The sequence below is a fragment of the Brachypodium distachyon genome, chromosome 1, assembly GCF_000005505.3.
Source record: "Brachypodium distachyon strain Bd21 chromosome 1, Brachypodium_distachyon_v3.0, whole genome shotgun sequence".
Taxonomy (NCBI): Eukaryota; Viridiplantae; Streptophyta; class Magnoliopsida; order Poales; family Poaceae; genus Brachypodium; species Brachypodium distachyon.
In genome coordinates this window covers 25,248,847-25,268,172 of record NC_016131.3, presented here as the reverse complement: position 1 = coordinate 25,268,172, position 19,326 = coordinate 25,248,847, and the positions used below count along the sequence as shown (strand labels likewise).

Below are 19,326 nucleotides of genomic sequence, written 5' to 3'. Positions count from 1 at the left end.
TGGCGCATCTGACATTTTTCCAAACACCACCGTCCCTCGGTGATATCCACCACCCTCCACACACTGCACGCCCACCCCCCCGATCTCGCCGCGCGACGCCGTCGGGAACCCTCGCCGACGCCGCCTCTGGTGGAGTTGGTGGTGGTGGTGACTTCCCGCCTGTCCCGGTCGCACCGCCGGCGGCCTCCTCCCGATGGAGGCCGCGTTCGACGCCTACTTCCGCGCGGCGGATCTGGACCGCGACGGCCGGATCAGCGGCCAGGAGGCCGTCGCCTTCTTCAAGGGCTCGGGCCTCCCGCAGCCCGTCCTAGCACAGGTAACCCCCGCCCGCAGATCTCCCCTCTCTCCCACCCAATTCGACACTGCTTGTTCTGGTACTTCCTCAAAGCGATCTCGGCCCTAGCGGCCCCGTTCTGGTTGCCGCGCGATAGGGGTGCGGTGTCTGGGAGTTGAATCTAGCTGCAATTTTCAGCTTCCGCTTGCTCGAGGCGCCGAGATTTGGGTGGTGGAGCTTCTGTTCATCATGGATTATGGTTTAGATACTGTTTTTTTTTTCTTCCGGATCAGTTTGAACCGATGGACTCTGGTCGCTTTGTCGTGCTCGATGCGTCTGTGAGATGCTGTTGTACTGTGTGCTTTGATCTGGCTGGGTAACTAGGTACTTTAGCTCCAAATTAACTTGCTCTACGGTTTTAGTGACTGACTATCGATCAAGTTATAAGGAGGAGTAGCTGTAATTAATTAGAAGCTCGTAAGCTTGCGCGGGTGCTTTGCTATGATTAGGAAATGTGGAGATTCAGTTGGGGTCCGACATAGATTTTGAACCATGAACTGGATGAGCTGTTACGCTGCTGTCATCCTGTCTGTGTAAAAAAGATTAGCGTAGTGCTCAACTTAGTTGCGTAGTTTACTTCCTGCATTTGGAATCTGGATGTGAGGTGTCGTGATTTCAAGCATGTAGATTCGGGGGAGTGCTGCTTCATGATGCCTTGAGATGTTGTTTAGTCAACATTTGGTGCTTTGAAGTGGTAACTGAAAGAAGCGGTTCTGGGTCAGTGATTTGGATGCGCGACGAGTCCCTGCTTGCTTGTTAGTTTGATTATTCATACTAGGTGAGTACAAAACCTAGTCATAGTTACCTGTTTGATTTGTAGAAATTTCAGCCAGATGTTGCCAACTGCCAAGTATATCTATTCGAGCACAGTTATAGCTAGCAGTTCAAATACTGTACCGTACCTCCAAGACATGCGTCTCAATATTTGGTGAGTAGACAGATCTGAGGCGGTGAATTCAACTGGAACAAGCGATGCTATTTACCTTATACCTTCACTGATCCTTGTCGCTGTCTCATTGTGCACACTTGGCCTTTTGCCCACTGTACTAATTACCTTTTATATGTCTTTTGTTGGTGCAGATCTGGACATATGCTGATAAAAATCGAACAGGGTTTCTTGGGCGTGAAGATTTTTATAATTCTCTTAAACTAGTCACCGTGGCACAGAGTGGCCGACAATTAACACCGGATATTGTTAAGTCAGCATTGTTTGGTCCTGCTGCTGCAAAAATTCCTGCTCCCCGTATAAATATCCCCACCCCAGCTCCTCAGACAAACAGCGTTGCTACCCCACCACAGGCCATTCAAGCACCAGGTTCTCGTCAACAGAGTCCTATCATAAATGGATCGCAGGGCCATCCTGGAGCATCAGTGAACCCACAAGTCCCCCAACCTGGTTATCTTGTTAGACCATCACAAGCTCCCAATGCAAATACTCCCCCTACTCAAGGGGTTGCTCCAAGGCCACCCGTAGGAGGTGGTTTAAGTGGGGTAAACCAGACCGGTTCAACGACTGCAAATATATCAACCGATTGGTTCAGTGGCAAGAGAAGTGCAAGTCCATTGGGTGCTACTTCGCAAGCTCCAACCAGAGGTGTTTCTCCACAGCTGAACCTTGGTACCGTAGGAATACCAACACAGAGTTCAACTCCTGCAGCTCATACACCGGTTATTACGACATCTATAAAGGCAAATCCAACAGATCTAAACCTCATGCCTTCACAACCAGCTGTTAATGACTCTAAGGCATTGGTTCCCTTAGGGAATGGATCGTCATCTAACTCAGGTTTTGGTGTCGATCCTTTCTCTGAAACTCCACAAGCTCCCTCTGTTGTTTCAAATGGCTTGCCCAGTTCTACAGTTCTTGGCCCATCTGCTGGATCTCATCACCCCCCTAAGCCAATTCAGCCCGCCCCTGTCCAGGGTATATCAACGCTGCCTTCTCATACTAACCAGCTGCCACCAAGCCAGCCAACTCCTAAGCAAAACCAGTTTAATAGCATGCCAAGCACTCCAGGACCAATGAGTGCTAACGGTCCTGGTGGACAATTCCCTTCAAACCCAAAACAGTTTCAGGCCCCATGGCCCAAGATCACTCAAGCAGATGTCAGGAAATATATGATTGTATTTATTAAGGTAGACAGGGATCGAGATGGGAAGATCACTGGTGAAGAGGCAAGGAATCTGTTTTTAAGTTGGAGGTTGCCGAGAGGTAGTGTTTCTTCTGTGTTTACTATCGCTCCCTTCAGCTACAATGACTCACAAGTTTTCTCTCTTTATGCCTGTGATTCTAGTTAATACATTCCAGTAATCTAAGCAAATAACTAGGTGGTGATTATATGTCTAGTGCTGTGTGCAAAAACATCAATCTGTTAGAATTGCAAAGTTTACTTTGAAAAGCCCCCCACCCCCTCCCCAACACACACACCAGCAACCTTTTTGTTGCCACGAAAATTCTGTTTTAGGTGACTATATATGTAATCACCCTGTTATTTAGACTCTATACATTTATTAACTTGTTTGTGACTCCTTTCCACTGAAAATTACCTCTGATATTCAAGTTCTCTCTCGAGTTCTCAATTCTTGCCATTAAGTTTCTAAAATATTTGCTCCTCTCCACTTATAGAGATCTTAAGGAAGGTGTGGGATTTGTCCGACCAGGATAAGGATGGGATGCTGTCTTTCAAGGAATTTTGTTCTGCTGTGTACTTAATGGAGAGGTTCCGAGAGCAGCGCCCGCTTCCTGATGTATTGCCCGATTGTATTTGGGCAGAAGGAATTTCACTGCCCTCTACTGGCCAGTTTGCAGAAAACCCTAGTGGTCCGGTCCCCCATCCGAGTGCTGGTATTCATATAAAGGAACTTTTCTGTTCAAAATTTTGGGATCATGATAAGAAAAATCCCTTCTTAGTGATGTGGTTTTTATTGCATTCTTGCTGTAGGGTTTGCAAGTAGACCAATGCAAGGACAACATCCTGGAATGCCTCCTTCATCTATGAAGCCACCACCTCGAAGGCCTCTTCCTCTAGATGCTGATGATACAATGCAGACAGAACAGCAAAAACCTAAGATCCCAGCATTGGAGAAACATCTGGTTGGCCAGCTTAGCAAGGAGGAACAAAATGCACTGGATGCGAAGTTTAAGGAAGCTTCAGACGCCGATAAAAAGGTATTTCCTCTTCACACTTAATTAATCTAAATTTTTTTAGAGTTTCATGTTTAACATTCTAGCAAAAAGGAAATCTAAAAATATTTTTAAATGGCTCTCCACAACCAGATTCTTCTTGTTATTTTCCATTACATACTTTCCAAGAACTTAAACTTGAAAAGTTAGATTTCGTACTGGGAGCATTTATTTCTATTCCACTTATGGTCAAGTTTTATTGAACTGCTCAGCAGTCACATAATTCTTAGTTTATCATGATAGTGCAGATAATAGCTTTGATGGTTAAAACAGAATATTTATGAAATGCTACAATATTCGAATTCATGTTCAGATCATTGCTTCACATGTTCTAGTTCATGTTTTGATAGATTAATGGAAATGGTGGTGTCATTAGATGTCTAGACAAACTATCTTGGGGCAAAAGTGCAATTTGGATTTGCAACATCATACAGCTGTGCACATTTAGACCATCCTGATGTCTTAGGATGACCATATTCTAATTTCTTTATGAAGGTTCAAGAGTTGGAAAAGGAAATACTAGATTCTAGGGAGAAGACCGAGTTCTATCGTACCAAGATGCAGGAGCTGGTAAGTACTCTCTAGAAATATGCCTTACTATACAAACACATATATTCTGAGTGCAAGAATTAGGTTGCCATCATCTATCACAAGTAAAAGCTGTAGCCTATTGTCCTGTACGAATTGAACATATCCATCTCTCTATCATTAGCAATAATACCTGACATTTCATATGAGCTATTCATGTTTGCCGGTGTTACATATTCATTTCTGACTTGGTTTCTTTATTTTTTTTCCCTAGATTCTTTACAAGAGTAGGTGTGATAACAGGATCAATGAAGTCTCAGAAAGTATGTCTGCTGATAAGCGTGAGGTATTATTTTCTGTAACCTTAATTAAGAAAATTAGCTCTGCAAAAAAAAAAAACTGCACTTTCCGGGTAATTACTACTTTACGTAAGTTATTTGTTGTTTCTAAGTGCGGACTGAAGCAAAAGATAGTTGAAACGTTGCACTGGACTTTTGCACCGTCATATATTGGGAATAACTGCATTCTTATGTCTCACAGTATCCAGTTTGTTGTGTTTAGGGAATTATATGTTGCTATAGTAAAAGCCAGAAGGATATTTGTGCATGAATAGTGAATTGCGTATATGATGTCTGTTGTTCCATCATGGCATGTAATATAACATTGGAAACCCTGTGTAGTTCTCATAGATATTCCACATAAATCTCAATTTTCTTAATCAATTCTGTATTCAGGTTCAATCCCTTGCAGCGAAATACGAGGAGAGATGTAAGAAGGTTGGAGATGTGGCATCAAAGCTATCAATGGATGAGGCTACTTTTCGTGAGATACAGGTACACTTGTGATTTTATCCCATGGAATGGTAAAAATGTTTCTTGAGATTTGGACTGACCTTATTATCTCACCTTTTTTAACAGGCGAAGAAATTGGAAATTTATAATTCTATAGTTAAGCTGCAGAAAGGGGATGGAGATGATGAGAAGAAGCTTCAGGTTGTCATTTCTGTCATTCAGTATCTTTCATGCGTGCGACAGCATCATCCTGTAAAATTATCGCGTGACCATCTTTTTTCTCTGTTTACAGGAGCGGGCTAATCAGATACAATCTGAACTTGAGGAGCTTGTGAAATCTTTGAATGAACAGTGCAAGAGATATGGGTTGAGAGCTAAGCCAACTACTTTAGTGGAGCTTCCTTTTGGTATGTGCTAGTATTATCGTGTTTATATTGAATTTTATTTTATTGTACACTTCTGAGTTACCAAGTAATATTTCTTGATCTGAATTGATATTCTTGTTTAAATTAATGCTGTACCCTTATTATTTTCAGTTTGTTGGGTACGAATTAGGCCAAAAATTAACAATAGTTCATCGTACCGAGTATCATAATTTTTGTGTTAACCAAAGCAACCTTGATTGCTTCTACCTAGTCTCTTGCATCAGGCAGAATGTGCCATTCATGGCGAACCAATTATGTCACTAAGTTGACATGCTCTTCATTTTTATTTGGCATCCTACTATTTTCGTTGTTTGCTTTGGCCGTACAGAATAATAAATTATTTACTTTTCCCATCTCATTTTTAGGATGGCAGCCAGGAATACAGGAGACAGCTGCTGCATGGGATGAAGAATGGGACAGATTTGGAGATGATGGTATGTTATCTTGAATGCTTGATTCTATTATCATCTCCTCTATTGAATGTGCCAATTTGACATTTGTAAATTTGAACTGCCATATTCCGTTTGTGTTTCTCCAGGGTTCTCTATAATAAAGGAACTCACAGTCGAAGTGGAGCCTCCTGTTGTAAAAGAGAGTCAGACTACTGTTGCAGATGGTAAGGATTCTAGCAATGGGGCATCAACAGCTACATCAACAGAGAAAGAAGAAAAGAGCGATGAATCTGCTACTGCTGATCAAACAGTAGAACATGAAGCGACTGGTTCGAACAGCAAAGCAGAATCAGCAAAAGGTCCTTCAGTTAGTCCTGCAAAAAGCACAAAGGATGGGCATACTGATGAACCTGATAAGAAACAATCTGGAACAACTGATGTCTCACCACGTTCTGCTGATAGTATCAGGTATAAATTACTTTTCTCTTTTCATTTTATGTGAAATACACACCTAGCTCTCTTGCTAAAAACTGAAAATGTGGCCTTAACCACAAATCATCTGTTTGATCATAACAAATGTAAGCTCTTATCGCTAAGCTCTCCTGTAATTTTGTTGGTAACTGAAGATACAGGTTTAACACCGAAGTTATGTTATTTAGACCATTTGCTCTCATACCAATATTGCTGATTCAACTGAAATAGGACCGTTCAAGTCTTGAACTTGCTACATGAACATGCTTGCATGATGTGACATATAAAACACCAACTGACTCGGGACTGTCTACTGAGATGTGCATGCCCTCAGTTGGATAGTACTTTGCCACAATGCCTGTGTTGTTTGTTTTCATGAAAACTGTCATATTTATTGCATGTTAATTTGACAGTAACCGTGGAGCATCTGATTCCCCTGTTCATGGAGACAAAGCCAACGACAGACATTCTTGGGGCCCATCTTTTGATCATAGTGGTGATAATGACTCCCTATGGAACTTCAGTCATAAGGTCAAATTCTATTCATGCTTCCCGTCCCATGCTTTGCTCCATTGTCTCATGTTGTATGCATATTTCTGTCTAGCTACTGAACTCTGCAGTCTGTTTCTCAGGATGGTGAGAATGGTGATTCAGATCTATTCTTTGGGCCACAAGGTCTTCCCCCCATCAGGACAGGAGGTTCTTCTACATCTGCTAGTGCTTTTGGCCAGGAACAGAAACCGATGTTTGATTCTGTCCCAGGTACTCCAATGGAGAAATCGGTCTTTGATTCTGTCCCAGGCACACCATTGCAGAAATCGGTCTTTGATTATTCGGTCCCTAGTACACCGATGCAGAATTCAGTCTTTGATTATTCTGTCCCAAGTACACCGATGCAGAAGTCACTCTTTGACTCTTCTGTTCCAAGTACACCGATGCAAAAGTCACTCTTTGACTCTTCTGTTCCAAGTACACCGATGCAGAAATCAGTTTTTGATTCTGTTCCAAGTACACCAATGCAGAATTCATTCTATGACTCTTTTCCAAGCACTCCGATGCAGAGATCACTCTTTGATTCTGGTCCTAGCAGAGCAGAATCTCCTACTGCTGGCAGCACCTATGGCAATGAGCAAAGGGGATTCTTTGATTCTTCTGTCCCAAGTACGCCGATGTACAACTCCAGCTTCTCACCAAGGTATAGCGAAGCAGGGGATGACAGCTCATTCGACAACTTCTCCCAGTTGGACAGTTTTGGCACGAAAGACAACAACTTGTTCGGTCAGCGTGACAGCTTTTCAAGATTTGATTCCTTCGGGAGCAGTGCTGACCTTGGCAGCAACAATGACACCTTCGGGAGGTTTGATTCTTTCCGCAGCAACGCCGATCAAGGTGGTGGCAACAGCTTCATGAGGTATGATTCCATCGACAGCAACAGCGACCATGACAGAACAAACACGTTTGGGAGGTTTGATTCGATGAAGAGCACAGACTCTCACGACCGGGGATACTCTTTTGATGACGACGACCCTTTTGGCACCGGGCCTTTTAAGCCATCAGAGACCTCTAGCCCAACAAGACATGGAACCGACAAGTGGAGTGCATTTTGACAGGTACTGTATTATAGAGGTCATCATGTGCTTGTGCACCTTACTGCAGATATATATACGCGTACAAGGGCAAGACATTTTTGCTTGGGCATGTGCTCTACAGCTTGGAAAGGGGGGCTTTGCTTGTGTGTTTGCTTTGTGTTTGTTTCTGTACCTAGGGTCCCATGTTCAAATGCACATGTTTTGTTGGATGGTGCTTATAAACATTCTTTATACCTTGTATTGTACAAGTTGTCAGTCAATCCGCTGGACTGGAAATTTGCTGAGCCTTTTCTTCCTTTTAGTGTTTCTCAGATTTTCTTTGTTCTTTCTTATGTACACGTGCTCTTTACTAAGAACTCCATATGTTAAGGTTCAGCCATGTATTGTAATATTCTGGGTTAGAAATTTGTGAGATGCTCTCATGCTCCAACATCTATTTTTGTCTGACAATCTTAGGATGAAATTCGACGTTTTGAAATTAGGAGCATGGTTGCCCTGACATTGTGCTCATCCTACCAGCGCAACTTGCAACGCCGAAGTCAGAAAGAATCGAGTGGTAGAATTGACAGCTGAAATCAGATATTCTTTCGTCTCATACCATATTAAGTCCAGTACTAGTTTTAGAATTAGAAAACGGTTTGGTAGGGAACTAAAATTCTTACTTGAACAAACAACACGTCAGATGCAAGATATCAGTCTAGATCAGAGGTAGCACAGTTTTCCGGAGCAGAATGTAATCTTGACAAAAGTACAACGATTGTTCAGAAAATATTCATATTCTTCTCTTGACAGTCATTCAGAAATTGGTATCCGTTAGGAATCAACAGCTTTCAACAAGAATCTTGCTTTTACAACATGAGAAAGAGGGAGAGATTGGCATCCCTATAGAACCTTTCCTTCAGCCTAGCGACTGCCTGCACCTTCTCTTCAAGGCGCACCAATCTCTGCAAGTAAAGACTAAAAGTACATCGGAGCAAGAATATGTGGAACAAGCTCCTACAGTTCCCTAGTTAAAATTAGCTGTGGAGAAATTTCTCCGCTCCACTTCTGTTATTCAACCCTGCATCTTTTGTAAGGCATGAACCCCCTTGACGGTTGATTCCCACCGCTGTTCGGCTTCACTCTTACAAACGCCGAGTTCGTGCTTGGTTTTAGCTCAAAGTTCGGGGTCAACCATGAGAACTGAATCCTTCCATGCGGTTCTGTTACTTCCCGCTTCTTGCTGGCTGTCTGATCATTGTCCTCAGTGTCCGAGCTTGATTCAACCGGATGGCTTTTCCCGGTATCATTCTCATTGGTAGCCTCGTTATGCACCACCATATTAGTTCCTCCTCTTGGATGACCAATAGGAAATCCATAGTAGGGCCAATACATGTGTAAAGGGGCCATTCTAGTATCTGCTGATTCACAGAAATGAAGCGGAAACGAGTTGTAGGGAAGAAGCCATCCGCTCGTCGCAGTATATGCTGGAACCTCTCCGACTGGGGGGGACTGTGATGTCCTTTGGTTAGAGGATTGTGAGTTTTGCTCACCGTTTTCATGTCCCGCATCTGGCGAACATCTTTTCCTGGGATCTGTGATCACAACTGTCTTCCCAAACAGCTTCAAACTTGTTTCCTGAACCTCATCTGAAGAATCCTCTTCAGACATACCCGTATCTTTGTTGTCTTGATCGATTTCCTGCAAAAGGAAGTATCATAGTTCAAGTGGTCATTCATTAGGGTTGTCCAGTAGTAAGGCTGAAGTTTCAAATGATGGTTGTTTACCTTGTGGGATTGATCTACCCCTGTTTGTTGACAAGGCACATTTTCATCTCCACTCATCAGTGGAGGAACATTATTCTCATCATCTGATGACGCTGGGGAGCTACACTGAGTTGACGGATTGGACATTGATGATCCAAAAGCATCGGCCTGCATTGCAGATAGTACTGACACAGGAGAACCATTCTCTTGGTCAGAACCAGATGAAGATGAAAGAGGAGCAATCTTCGGCTGTCCAGCTGCTGGATTTGCCCCATTGCAGGAATTTGCCCGCTTGCGAGGATATGGATGCAGTGGTTTCCGCTTTGGCCTAGGGGGAGGGATCTCGATCTCAATTTTAGCTCCAGGTTCACGCACCACCTGCAAAATACACACTCTGCATGAGAACAAGGTAGATATCTGAATGGCTCCCAAATTAACTCCTACAAATCAGGATTCTACAAGCACATATGCCGCGGCCAAATTCATCATAACCACAGTAAGGACTAGTCACCTTTGAGAAAAACTTCTGAGCATGGCTTCGAATTTGGACAGCGGTCTTTGTGCCAATGTGTTCTAAAGAACAGTTCCAATGAATCAGAAACACTCATCAACTACTTTAAATTGTAATGCAAGATATTACTATATAAGCGCCACACACACCTTGTATCTGACGCCAGGACCGACCATACAGCTTCAATGCTTCCAGGAACCTCTCATGCTCTTCTTCCGTCCACTTCTCCCGCTGCTTCGTTATCGTATAGGGCTTCCTAGCCTAATGGAACAAGGTCAAAGATCATTAGGCATAACCCCAATAATGTTCGATGTACTTATAGGCCAGCTGGCATTTGCTTCTATATCTCAAAGTGGTTAAGAAATGGCTACCTTGACAGGATGCTCATCACCCATACCCTCTTCCTTGGATTGCATTGCAATTGAATCATCCATCATCGGAGATTTGACAACATCCGACGACTGCCCATTATTGATTGGCAAGCAAGATGAATCCAGGCCATCCTTTTCCTAGATGTAACAGAAGAGAAAGGTTTAGTTCTACATATATCTATTGCTTCCCACAGTTTCAGACATCAAGCTATCACTAGTGTTGCATCTGGCAAAGACAAAAACCATCATGCTGTATTTTCACCCACACAGCATAGTCTGAGCTTTGACAGTGTTGATCTGATTAAATGTCATGAGTTTACAGTATCAAATCTAAAACTACGACATAAAAGAAATACACCGTGGATTAACAATGCTACAAGAGTTTGTAACTATACTCAAGCAACTTAAACTGGATTTCCCTGATTGGCCTTGGAATGATCCATGAATTAAACGAAGACTGTAACTACAACAATTACCATTCACCACTGCAAACATTTCCTAGTAAACAAAAATTCACCACTGTAAAAGAGCATCACTAAACAGAGTTACCTAGTATAGCAAGGGCCAATATTTCTGAATCTGGCACTGTGGCTCCCAAGCATGTTTGGTAGCTCTAGCTAACTATAGTATCTGGCCCATGTTGTTCTGGAAGCCTCTAAAAGAGTTTGTGGTTCGTATCCTCCCAAAAATAAAAATAAATAAAAAAGAAGTATCTAGAACAGGGCCCTCTCTTAAAAGCAAGATATGAAAATTCCTCGCAGGGAAGGAAGATGAGATATTGCAACAACAACAACAACAACAACAACAACAAAAGTACTAACTCCTTTTTTGACCAAATAATCCAAATCCATCCAAAACATCATCGAGAAATACAGTAAAAAATTCTCCTTGCGCTGACGAAAAATTACGCGCAAATCGGACTCTCCGGGGGGTCAAGAATAACCAGAGAGAATGCGAAGAGAATGATGAGTGGGCAGGAGGGGGGAAGAGCAGAAGGAAGGGGATCTCTTAGTTACCTCCGCGAGCGCCATGGAGGAAGCCATGAGATGCCGTCCCCCCCGGAGTATCTAAATCTGAGAAAATCTCCGCCTCCACGCACGCGCGCCGAGATCGAAGGAAGCAGCCACCCCAGTCCCCACCGGAGACGACGGCGGCGGCAGCGGCGGAAACAGAAAGCAAGCAAGCAAATCTCGCCGGGGATCGCCCAGAAACCGCCCCCGCGCAAAAAAAGCAGTCTCCTCGGCGACCACCGGAGGACCGACCAACCCAAGCAAAGCAAAGGAAACCCAAAACGGAAGCGAAACGAGCTAGCAGCAGAAGCTAATCGCGGCCGGCGATGCAGCTCGCTGGCGGAGGTCGGAGGAAGGAGGGGAGAAGCGAAGGAAGGTGGGTTGGGGGAAGAGAGACGACGACGGAAATATATTTTCGAGGGGCGGGGAAGGCCGCCACGTCACGCGGTGGGGGTCCACCTGTCGGGGCCGGAAATTTCCAGAAGCGCCCGCGGAGCTAGTGGCTGTGGATGCCTCTGGCCTAGTGGGGCCCACCCGCAGTGACTCACGCGGCATACCTGCTTTTGGGGTTTCGGCGCGCGCTTTAATTACGTATACTCGTCCTCCTGTCAGGGGCCTTATCATCTTAAAAATCTTCGATTCCAATACGTTTATAGATATAAATTTATAACCGTTGTTCATTCCTTCGCATTTTGAAAATTTAATTCTGATAATAAACGATTATATCAGCAGCGGTTTTATGTGCCCCGAAGATTCATGTATGTCAAATGAATGTTCGAAAAAGTTTCTTTTTAGGAAATAGAGTAGAGACGCAAGCATTCACACACACGCATGTATACTCACCCCTATGCAGGGACGGAGCTACTTGTTGTCTCCCTGAGTCACATGCACCAGGGTCAAAAAAGAATTCTAATGCTAATTATACCCTCCAACTAGCTGGTGCACTAGGGATTATTAGGGATTGTGCACCGGGACAAGATTTCTATGCGTCTCAGGTAGTGTAAACTTAAAGAGTGCCTCTGGGTGTTTTTTCCTTTAGCTCCGCCCCTGCCCCTATGAGCACCTCCATTCGGAAAAGTTTCTAATCGTGTGGGTTTTGCGCCGCGCAAAACCCACAAGTTTATCGATGCGACGAATGAGTTCGATCAAATTTCAGAAAACATGCATCCCATAACAAACAGAGCGAGGAAATATGGAATGGTGGTGTAGGCAGGGTATCAGAGGAATCCAAATAACCTTTGTTTTTTCTTTTCTTTTTGATACGGTTCAACTGATCTATGTCTACACTTTTGCAAGCAAAATATAAAGGAAAGTGAAATTAAAAGGCTTCTTATTACATCCCATAATTCCGGATGGGGACACTAGTCCATTTAGATTTAGTTGCACACTATTGTTGATATACTACTGAACTAGCTAGTGTATTAGATTTGTAGCTGGCGATGCATGGGACAAACACAAAAATTGGCATTTCCCATGATGCCGAAATTGATATTTCAGGAATATCTAGAGCCACTCAAACAGGGGAGAGGCCAGCCAGGAATGAACCCTCGCGTGCATGATGATGTTTTCGATTAATGCTAACATCCAGTGGTGGAGCCAGAAACCGGAGAAGGAGGATATGCTAAGATGGGCTAATGATGTTATACTTGTAGATTTTTTATATTTATAAGCTGGATGATCAATAACTTCTCCCTGTAGCACCGGCTCCGTCTCCACCACCCCTGCTAGCATCTAAGGAAACAAAGTAAATTCTTCTACAAGTCTAAATCCGTAATTACACATGCACCCACCACATCAGTGGTCTTTTCCCTTTCTTGACTTGTCTAACTTTAGCTTAATTAGGGGGCTCTTCTTTGGGCCACATAAATTGTTTTTGTTTACATGTGTAGAATAGTCCTGTAAATATGTGGTGAAGAGAAGAATATCCACCCATTCTTTATGGTCTCTTTATTTTGCTGTTATCTCCATGTAATAAGGGCATTCGTGTTTGAATACAAATTATGATAATTTATATGTGCAAATAAGATATCTGCGTTTGGTGCAACCTCTGCTGCCCTTCTCTGTACACGTGTGTACTCTACAGCCCCACACCACATGCACGTCTAGGCAATGGCCAGCTGGGCCGGGCCCAGCCCACCTTTCTCTCTGCATTAAGAAATTATATTTCAGCTAGTACCCCCCAAAGAAATGTTGAAAATGAGAGAAAGTATTTTGTTGGTCAAATGTCTGCATTGTTCAACAAAAACACGATCTAACTTAAGATTATACTGATGACTCTTAAAAAAGAGTAAAATGCATCAAAAGTTCTAATTCTTTTGTAAATGTCCCAAATTAGTTTTAATTTTTTAAAACTGCACGTTTGAGTTCCAATTGTTTCATAAGTGGTTCATCACACGTCCTATGGTGGTTCAGCCCCGTGCCTCCAGTCGACGTGGCTATTTGGACCCACATGTCAGATGCCCGGATGCAGATGGCCGGGTGGACGCATTTTTGCTAAAAAAACCCGCATCTTCTTCCTTCTCCCCCGTGATTCCTCTCTTCTCCAGATGCTGTTGGATCGTTGATGTTGGAGCCAGATGCCGTCCTTGATTTTCTTGGAGAGGTGGACGACCTGCTTGTGCGTGAGGAGCTCGTTGCTGACGGAGCCCCAGTGGTAGATCCTGTTCCTGCTCTGCATCAGCACGGGGCTGACGACGCCATGGCGGTGGGCGGTAGAGGGCTACGAGGCACGGGAGCGCAAGGGGATAGGGGGAAACGGACGAGAGGCTCACCGTGAATGCACTTGAGTGGTCGTACGGGAAGGAGGAGCTCGGGATGGTGGAGTTCAACGGCGTCTGGCGGCGCCCGAGGCAGAGCGACGAGGCGAGCTGGGGTTGGGGAAGAGCATCAGCGGCTACAGGGTGTCTCCGCAGATCCGAGGAAGGTGGCGGTGGAGTCCAAAACTCACTGGAGAAGGAGATCGGGCGGCGGCAGTGCACGACCGGACTTGGGGAAGAAGGGCTCGATGGCGGCGATTCCTAGCACCTCAAGTCGATTCCTTCCTCAGGAGAACTCAGCGCGACGAGGCGAAGCTCGGGGGCAAGGTGGTGCGTCTTGGGGAGGTTGATGGCCGCGACGGCAAGAAGCGACGGTGCGCGCGCGCGTAGGACGGAGGCAGAGGGGACGAGGCAATGGCGGGGTTTGGCGAGCACGGTGGCCTCCTCGGCGGGGGACACGACGGCTTCCCGGACTCACCGGAGGATCTCCTGCTTCTCCGCGCACTTCTCCCGCGGACTCAGCCCCTGCCCAATCTCCATCTGCACCGCGAACCTCGCCACCACGCACCTGATAGAGAGTGAAGGGCTGACGGGGAAGAAGGAAGAAAAAGGCAGGGTGTTTTTAGCAAAAATGAGTCCACCTAGACACGTGACATGTGGGCCCAAAAAGCCACGTGGACAGGAGGCACATGACCGAACAGACATAGGACCTGCGCTGAACCTGTAAAACAATTGGAACTCAAATGTGCAATTTCATAGAACTAGGACTCTTGGGACTTTTACGAAAAAATTATGACCTCTAATGTATTTTACTCCTTCAAAAATTATTTAGCCCAGAAGAACCTTGATGAGTTCAATAAATCAAAACAAAAATTGTGTGCTTGTGACAGGATTTAAAGCTGAAAATGAGTCGATCTGTAGTGGAGGATGGGAAAGTGAGGATAGAGATGTGATAATCAATAATGTCCATTCCAAGGGGTTCTCTGTTTTGTTTTGCGTGAGACTAATTAAACAACACATGACGCGATTTGACTTTTTCTATTTTTTTAGACTGGTCATAGCGGGGGTAACATAACTGGTATCAATAAAATCTAAGTAGCCATCTAAGATGATGTCACATATCATTAAATGAAGAATAAATAGTAACAGTACCATTGTATAATATCGGTAACATAACCTTTTTCAAGGTATAACGTCTTTTACAAACCAATATATTATGCTTATGATACCTTAAAAAATAGTAACATAGAATATCGTAGACACGCACGGTCTTAAAAGATGGAAGCTTCACTCCTCCAGAAATCTGCATGCATTAATTAACGAGACCGGTGAGTATATTTTTCACTGTGAGGTAGAAAACCGCTTGGCGTATACCGCAGTGACCAGATTATTCACATTTCCCTTTCAGCTCTTAGTAAATGTATAAGAAACAAATACATGTAGAATCCCCTGTTGTGTTCTACTTTAGCTAGGGGCTGATATCGATCTGTGTGTGTTTCTAGCCAGGAGTATCAGCAGCAGCATTATCCAGTTAATTATCTTCTCATATACAATGTCTGGTTATAAAAATAATACGTGTGGTCCGGAAAGCGAGAGGGTGATATCGGTGCAAAAATATCTCGCGGCTGATATTAAATCCCAGGAAGTTGGCGCCACCGATGCTCGGATAAAATCAAAGTAATAGAGGACAGGGGCCCACTGAAAGTTAATCACCACCACTAGTCCCTCCTCCGCATGACGTGGATCTGCGTGTGACCATTTTATTTATGTGTCCCAAGGGCGCTTTCTGCCACGTCATATTTATACGTGTCTCACTTGTGAAAACTATGTCTGCAAGCTCATATTTGTTTCTTAATTTGTTTTATTGCAGATAGTGTATTCCCACCGTCCCATAATTTTGTCTTAAATTTGTTTAAAAATAGATATATTTATTTCTAAAGACACATGTAATATTTCGGCAAGGGTAATGGGATGGAGGGAGTACTAATTTTTTCTAATAGCATTAATTGTCTTTTTTTGCCTTGTTAAGAAACTAATTAATTTACTGATAGTGCTCTTACGTCGCTCTTGGGGTTTTGACGAGCTCAGTTTTACCTGAAAGATTTTATCCCCTTTTTCAGTAACGCAAGTAAATTAACCAGTGCTGGTGTAGCAGCTCCAAAGCTGCAGGGACCTCGACCCAGCACCACACAAGCTTGGAAGGAGGATCCGATCTTATTAGCTTAACTGGCAGCAATTTATAAAAAGCCAGGATAAGGAGAGCCACAAGCTAGCTCGAACTCTGCTCATCACATGCTTGGCTGGTGGCTCCTTCCTTCCAGCACTAGTTTTCCTTTAAACAAATTTGGCCCCTTTCCATCCTATCAACTTGTAATTTGGCAATGGATGCACTTTGCTGACCCTTGACTTGATGATTCTATTTTGGTTGGGTAGCAGCTAGCCTGCAGGTGGGGTACCTACCTACCTGCCAGCACGTAACCGGTCTTAAGATGTTTTTTTTTTCCAGTAATTTCTTGGCTCGCTTTCCCGTGTGTCAGCTGTGCGTCGTGCATGCAAAACGGCAAACGGATGCGACATATGGAAGGCTGAGAAAGGAAATCGAGTTTGGCCGTGGGCCGGGGCTGTTCGTTGTGGGCTGTAATGTGGAATCCCGGGTGTATGGGCCTGGGTGCATTGTTGAGGGGGCGGCTGGGCCTTTGAAGGAGATCCAACCAGGCCCGTCGGCCAAGGTCGAGGTCAGGCGGCCTCTTCTCTTCCCCTGGCCACGGCGACGGCAACGGCGGCGGCGATCTCCTCCTCCTCGTTGTCCTCTCTCTCTCGTTCTCTCTCGCCGTGGCCTCGGTAACTCACCTGCAGCCACTGCGGAGCATGGCTAGGGCAGCGCGCCCCGCAGCAGCAGTCTCCGGTGGGCGCGCTCGCCGACGCTCCGGCGCCAGCGGTTCGATGCGCCATGGAGGGTCGCGAGGTGAGACCGACCGACCGACCGCCTCCGTCTTCTCCTGGCTCCACCGCCCACTTCCCTGCCGAGGTACGTACCTTCTCTCTCGCCTCGCGCCGCGCCTAGCCTCAGGTTTCGTACGTCTTTCGTGCACGGAAGGTTGATGCGAGAATGCCGGCGGTCATTAATTTCATCCTTTTTCCTAGAGCTCATCTTCAATCCAGACAACCACGTCCACACTCACACGGCGGCGGAGCATCGGGGCGGAGCGGGCGCAGATGCTGCGGCGGCAGAACGGGCGGCGGCCGCAGAGCAACGGCAGAGTGGAGCGCGGCCGCAGCAACGAAGAAGCGGAGGCACGACAGCGGCGGAGCAGGACGCGGGCGGCGGCGGTGGAGAAGGGTGTTTGACGAGATTCGGCGCGAAATCAAGACTCCACGTATAGAAGAAAAAAAGTCAGGTGCAGCGACTATAGTTATATCTGAAGAAGAAGAAAAAAAGAATGACGATACCGTACGTGCATGTGCATCGAGTTAGAACACAGCTAACTGGGCACGCACGTAGCGTGCACCTGTACACGCATACTCTAGCTAGCAGGTTGGATATGCATGCCACCAAGTCGATGGGCCAGCACGTATGCATACGCGGCCGGATAAACACAAAACAATATATAGAAGATAATGGTGGTTTGAAGTTTAAACGAGAAGTCCTGATCAAATCAAATCCAACTGAACCGTGAATATCGGAGGCTCGAGCGGCCGTGTACGCGCTATCCCTGCTGCCTATAAAAGGCAAGACGCATCAATCGGGCGGGGGGAGCGAAGGTGGCGCCACACACGCACGCACAAGGCCTGGAGACGGAGGCCCTACCCGCAGCGGGAGGCAGCGGACGCCGCGCCGATCACGAACGGGCGAACAACTCCGCGGAGCATCAACAAGAGATCGATTGGGAGCTCAAAAAGCAGGCGCCTGCAGAAGGCGCTGGCGGCGGCGACACACGCCAGGGCAGCGAGCAGACAGCATCCGGCGTCGCGGCAAAGCACGTGTATCAGCAACGTGCTGCATCGGGAGAAGCAGACCGGCCGTCCATACAACATGAAGATCCAGGTATTTGTATCTCTTTGTGTAGCAAGGAGAATAGGTTCTTGATCAAGGCGAACAGGTCAAGGAGAGCCGACACGCACCCAAGGCGAACAGGTCGAGGCTACGAGAGCGCTTTGGAGGCCCTAGCCGCACCGAAGGCAGTGCACGACGCGCCGATCGCGAACAGGTCCGACATCAAGGCTATGTGGCCGGCCACGACGGCGCACGCTCGTCCAACGGGGGCGCCCTACAGGTAGATGACGTTCTTCTTTTGCCATGGCACGTAAAGAACCCTCTATCTTTTTCTCTTTCTCGTCTATGCAGGTGCCACGGAGATAAAGCAGGCAGGAGGCATGCTGTTGTCTCTAGAGCTTAGCGGTGTAATTTTACGACCATCTTTTGGTGTGGTCCTGATTGCCGTCGCGGGCCGTGCGTCATGTTTTGGTGCCTGTTCGGTGCGGGACGTCGTTTTCATCAATAACTAGCACACGTCCGTCTATTGGGTTGGTGCGGTCGTGGGTGATGTCTACATACTGCACGCTTCATCAACAAGTGCCACCATCAAGGCATGGTAGCCATGCCCATGTGGTGTCCACTGAGACACCGCCATACACGGCGCCAGACGGGTGCCTTCTCCTGCCGCCTCAAGCACAACAATACACATGTGCTCAACCTGCAAGGGCAGCATGCACGACAACGCATGTTGTAAAGCATTCGCTCTTCTTCCATCGTGGTAAGTACAGATTCCTCTATCTTTCTCTCTTTCTCGTGTACCCAGGTGTCATGGAGGTGCATGCAGGAGGCATGCCATTGTCTCGGAGCTTAGCAATCTCGTGATTGCCGTCTGGGCCGTGCGCCACGTTCTGGCGCCCGCACGATGCGGGACGCCGCGTCTCCATCAACAGCCCGTCAACATTCGCCTAAGTGCCATCGTGTGCGATGGTGCGGACGTGACCAACGTCTACAGATTGCCCGCCCCATGCGGAGCGCTACCTTGCTGAACAGGGCGTCGGCAAGAGGTGTCCGTCGACCCGCAAGTCTCCTCCAACTATCAAACGTCGGCGCTAGCGGCGGCCTTATACGTGGTGTCCGCTGAGACACCACCACGCAGGGCGCTGGCTGTCTTGGCGCATCCTTCACCGACCCGGCGTCGTGCAAGACGCCACCGCTCGTGGCGGCCTTCTACGTGGTGTCGCTA

The 19,326-nt window shown here is 46.1% G+C and overlaps 2 protein-coding genes and 1 long non-coding RNA gene across 4 annotated transcripts; 2 read left to right on the top strand and 1 right to left on the bottom strand.

The window, feature by feature from the left end:
* LOC100838068 (epidermal growth factor receptor substrate 15-like 1) lies at nucleotides 1-8,128 on the top strand. Its single transcript, XM_003563190.4, has 13 exons — nucleotides 1-316; nucleotides 1,415-2,546; nucleotides 2,961-3,179; nucleotides 3,277-3,503; nucleotides 4,014-4,088; nucleotides 4,321-4,392; nucleotides 4,781-4,879; nucleotides 4,964-5,038; nucleotides 5,130-5,244; nucleotides 5,628-5,696; nucleotides 5,801-6,122; nucleotides 6,539-6,656; nucleotides 6,758-8,128. Exons 1-13 carry the CDS (start codon nucleotides 194-196, stop codon nucleotides 7,730-7,732), a joined length of 3,621 nt encoding a protein of 1,206 aa, XP_003563238.1. The 5' UTR covers nucleotides 1-193; the 3' UTR covers nucleotides 7,733-8,128.
* A 325-nt stretch (nucleotides 8,129-8,453) lies between these two features.
* Nucleotides 8,454-11,739, bottom strand: LOC100837761 (protein REVEILLE 2). 2 transcript variants are annotated; one of them, XM_003563189.4, is made up of 6 exons: nucleotides 11,358-11,739; nucleotides 10,342-10,479; nucleotides 10,120-10,231; nucleotides 9,971-10,032; nucleotides 9,481-9,837; nucleotides 8,454-9,394 (listed from the first exon to the last, which is right to left on the bottom strand). In XM_003563189.4, exons 1-6 carry the CDS (start codon nucleotides 11,382-11,384, stop codon nucleotides 8,765-8,767), a joined length of 1,326 nt encoding a protein of 441 aa, XP_003563237.1. In that variant the 5' UTR covers nucleotides 11,385-11,739; the 3' UTR covers nucleotides 8,454-8,764. The 2 variants fall into 2 exon arrangements, with proteins under 2 accessions (XP_003563237.1, XP_010239468.1); XM_010241166.3 differs by lacking the exon at nucleotides 11,358-11,739 and adding an exon at nucleotides 10,891-11,351.
* Nucleotides 11,740-17,707: 5,968 nt separating this feature from the next.
* LOC112271944 lies at nucleotides 17,708-18,880 on the top strand. The gene is made up of 2 exons (XR_002965503.1): nucleotides 17,708-18,381; nucleotides 18,453-18,880. It is a non-coding gene; the product is annotated as an uncharacterized LOC112271944 (long non-coding RNA).
* The last annotated feature ends 446 nt before the right edge of the window (nucleotides 18,881-19,326 follow it).